General features: G+C 65.3%; 1 protein-coding gene across 1 annotated transcript in view; it reads left to right on the top strand.

Annotated features, from left to right (window-relative positions):
• The first annotated feature begins 59 nt into the window (after positions 1-59).
• SIDT2 (SID1 transmembrane family member 2) overlaps positions 60-3062 on the top strand; it is a 6837-nt gene continuing 3834 nt past the window's right edge. Inside the window, exons 1-13 of the mRNA XM_017738382.1 lie at positions 60-205; positions 350-511; positions 620-665; positions 760-861; positions 939-1022; positions 1169-1280; positions 1369-1434; positions 1535-1628; positions 1758-1813; positions 2077-2088; positions 2227-2298; positions 2380-2454; positions 2646-2745. Of these exons, the coding sequence (XP_017593871.1) occupies positions 820-861; positions 939-1022; positions 1169-1280; positions 1369-1434; positions 1535-1628; positions 1758-1813; positions 2077-2088; positions 2227-2298; positions 2380-2454; positions 2646-2745 (713 nt within the window). The 5' untranslated portion in view covers positions 60-205; positions 350-511; positions 620-665; positions 760-819. The remainder of the gene's footprint in view (positions 206-349; positions 512-619; positions 666-759; positions 862-938; positions 1023-1168; positions 1281-1368; positions 1435-1534; positions 1629-1757; positions 1814-2076; positions 2089-2226; positions 2299-2379; positions 2455-2645; positions 2746-3062) is intronic.

Raw genomic sequence — 3062 nt, 5'->3', positions numbered from 1 at the left:
GGCCGAGCAAAGTCCAGCCTTCGGTTCGAGCTGCCGCGGCCCGACCTGCCCGGCCAACGCCTCACCTGCCCCTGTTCCCGCAGACCGAGGGCGTGCGGGTGTCGGTCAACGTCCTCTCGGACCACAAGGACCGGCCCGTCCTCTTCGTGGTGAGGCAGAAGGAGGCGGTGGTCTCCTTCCAGGTGCCGCTCATCCTCCGGGGCCTGTGAGTACCAGCAGGGCAGGCAGGGATTCCCCGTGCAGGGATGTCCCATGTAGGGATGTCCCCTGCAGGGATTCCCCAGGCTGGGATGCCCCAGGCAGGGGTCCCCAGCAGGGTCGGTGGGCGCACACGGCTCTCCCTGCCCAGGTACCAGCGGAAATACGCGTACCAGGAGGTGAGCCGCACGCTCTGCCAGCCGCAGACCAAGGCCGAGGTGGAGACCCAGCACTTCTACGTGGATGTCTCCACGCTCTCCCTCAACACTTCCTACCAGCTGCGGGTCACCCGCGTGGAGAATTTTGTGCTGCGGTGAGGGGAGCCCCGTGCCCCGCTCCCGCTCCCTGCCTGCTGCCTGTGGGGGCTGCGGGGGCTCTGGGCTCCCCTCGCCACCCATCGCCTTTCCCGTGCTCTCTGCAGGACCAATGAAAGGTTCAGCTTCAACGCCACGGCCGCCCAGCCACAGGTGAGGGCAGCTGGCATGGCGTGGCACGGGAGGGGAATGCACCCAGGAGGGGAGTGTGGCCACCGTGGCACCAACAGGCCCTTTCTCTCCACAGTACTTCAAGTATGAGTTCCCTGAGGAGGTGGACTCAGTGATTGTGAAGGTGACCTCGGCCATGGCCTTCCCCTGCTCCGTCATCTCCATCCAGGACATCCTGGTAGGTCTGGGCAGTGGGTCTCCTCTCTGGGTGACCCGTGGTGCCTGGTGGGGCTGACGGCCCCTCTGCCCCCGCAGTGCCCCGTCTACGACCTGGACAACAACGTGGCCTTCATCGGGATGTACCAGACCATGACGAAGAAGGCGGCCATCACGGTGCAGGTGGGCACAGGGCTGAGCCGCTCCCGGTCCCTGCCTGGTGCTGCCAGGTACCGCTGGCTGCCAGAGCCCACAAGGATATCCCTGGGATAACCTCTGGCATGGGAGATCCCCTGCTGGGCTCTGCTGACCCCTGTCTCTTGCTGCAGAAGAAGGATTTCCCCAGCCATAGCTTCTATGTGGTGGTGGTGGTGAAGACGGAGGACGAGGTGTGCGGGGGGCCTCTGCCCTACTACCCCCTCTCCAAGGGTGCCTCTCCAGGTTTGCAGCGGGGCTGCCACCATGGGCTGTGTGTGGGGACAAGCTGGGGACAGGACAAAGAGCTGAGCCCTGTCCCTGCCTTCTTCAGATGAACCTGTGGATCAGCACAACCGGCAGAAGACACTGGAGGTGATGGTGTCACCTGCCATAACCTGTGAGTCCGGGAGGGGCTGGGGGTGCTGGGCTCTGCAGGGACCCGTGGCAGGTCCCCCGAGGTGCCACCCCTGCTGAGAGCCTGTCCTGGCTCTGCACAGCCGAGGCCTACGTGCGCAGTGTGCTCTTCTGTCTCGGCATCTTCCTCTCCTTCTACGTCCTCACGCTGCTCATCGCCTGCTGGGAGAGCTGCCGGTGAGTGCCCGGGTGTCGCTGCCCCTCTGGGTGCTGAGCCCATGGGCACAGCCCTGGTGGGGGCCCTCGGGCTGTGTCCCCTCGCCCCAGCAGTGGCACAAACAGGCTGACAGCTGTTTCCCTCTGCAGGCAGCACAAGAGGAAGGGGCTCTTGGCAGCCATGGATTCGCCCAACCTGGACACAGGTGAGGGCTAGAGGCAGCAGCCAGCAGCACGGAGGGGTCTGCCTGGGGAATTCCTGGTTATTCTGCCCTCTTGAGCCTGTGCCAAAGCCTCTGACTCTGCAGGAGTTCCCCACTGTCCCCCTGAGTCCCTGGGGACAAATCCCAGTGTCAGGGGGACAGGGAAGTCCCAGACTTCTCTGCTGTGGGGCTGGCAGGGCTGTGCTGGGGCTTTGCATCTCACTAGGTCTGTCTCTTTCTTCCCGTGACTTTCCGGGGACTCCCAGCGTCACTCCTGGGTAGGTGCCAGCTCTGTCCTTGGCTCTGAACTTGCCCCATGCCAGGGCAGGGTGCTGGGAGCTGCTTTGTGTCCAAGGGCCGTGCAGCCCAGGGACAGGGGTGCCACCAAGGGTGACAGGAACCCTCCTGTCCCACAGGTCACTCACGCAGCATCCCTGACTCCTTCCTGAACCATGGCCCCTACGACAGCTACGGCTACGGCTCCTTTGGTGAGTGCCATGCACTGTCCCCCGTCCCTCACGCCCTGCCCATGGGCTGTGCCCACCCTCTGCCTGTCCTTGTCCTTGCAGGGAATGGCTCCTCCAGCAGCACCGAGGGCATCACGGACAGCCTGGGTTCGGCAGAAGTCTCCTACAATTACGTGGGTGAGTTGTGGGGCCACTGGTGTGGCCGCAGCCCTGCGGAGCCTCGTGCCCGGTGGCATCCTGGCTCTGCCCCCTCCATCTCCGGGAAGGGTCCTGGGGCTCCCAGCCCCTCCGTGCAGCCCCCAGCGGGGTCTCCATCAGTGACACAGCTCAGGGAGCTCTGCTCCAGTAACTCTGGCTTTCCTTTGAAGGGCAGGAGCAGTTCAAGCGGCGCACGCCCTCCACCCCGATGAGGCCGCTGAGCATTGCCATGGGTAGATGCTGGTACCGGGCAGGGTCGGGCCAATTGGGGTGAAATCTGCCCAGCCCAGGCTTGTGCCCAGGGCACAGAGCACCCCGCTCCCCTCCCTCAGAGCAAGGGCAGCACCTGAGGGGCTGCAGAGCAGGACATTGTCCACCCGGCCCTTGGTGGTCCCCGATGTGGGAGAGCCCCGGGTCCCAGGCACGGGGCAGCGCTTGCCTGCATGGGCACAGCCACCACCTGTCCCCGGGGCAGGGCCGTAGGGAGCTGAGGTGTGTCCCCGGTGTGAGTCGGCAGGGAGGCAGCCCAGTGATTAATTGGGGATGATTGGGGTCCTGCGGGGGGGGCACCGAGGCGGGGGCGCCCG

This window comes from Corvus brachyrhynchos, unplaced genomic scaffold, assembly GCF_000691975.1.
Source record: "Corvus brachyrhynchos isolate BGI_N302 unplaced genomic scaffold, ASM69197v1 scaffold46, whole genome shotgun sequence".
Classification (NCBI taxonomy): Eukaryota; Metazoa; Chordata; class Aves; order Passeriformes; family Corvidae; genus Corvus; species Corvus brachyrhynchos.
Note: the sequence above shows the minus strand (reverse complement) of the source record. Positions and strands in the feature narration are given on the sequence as shown.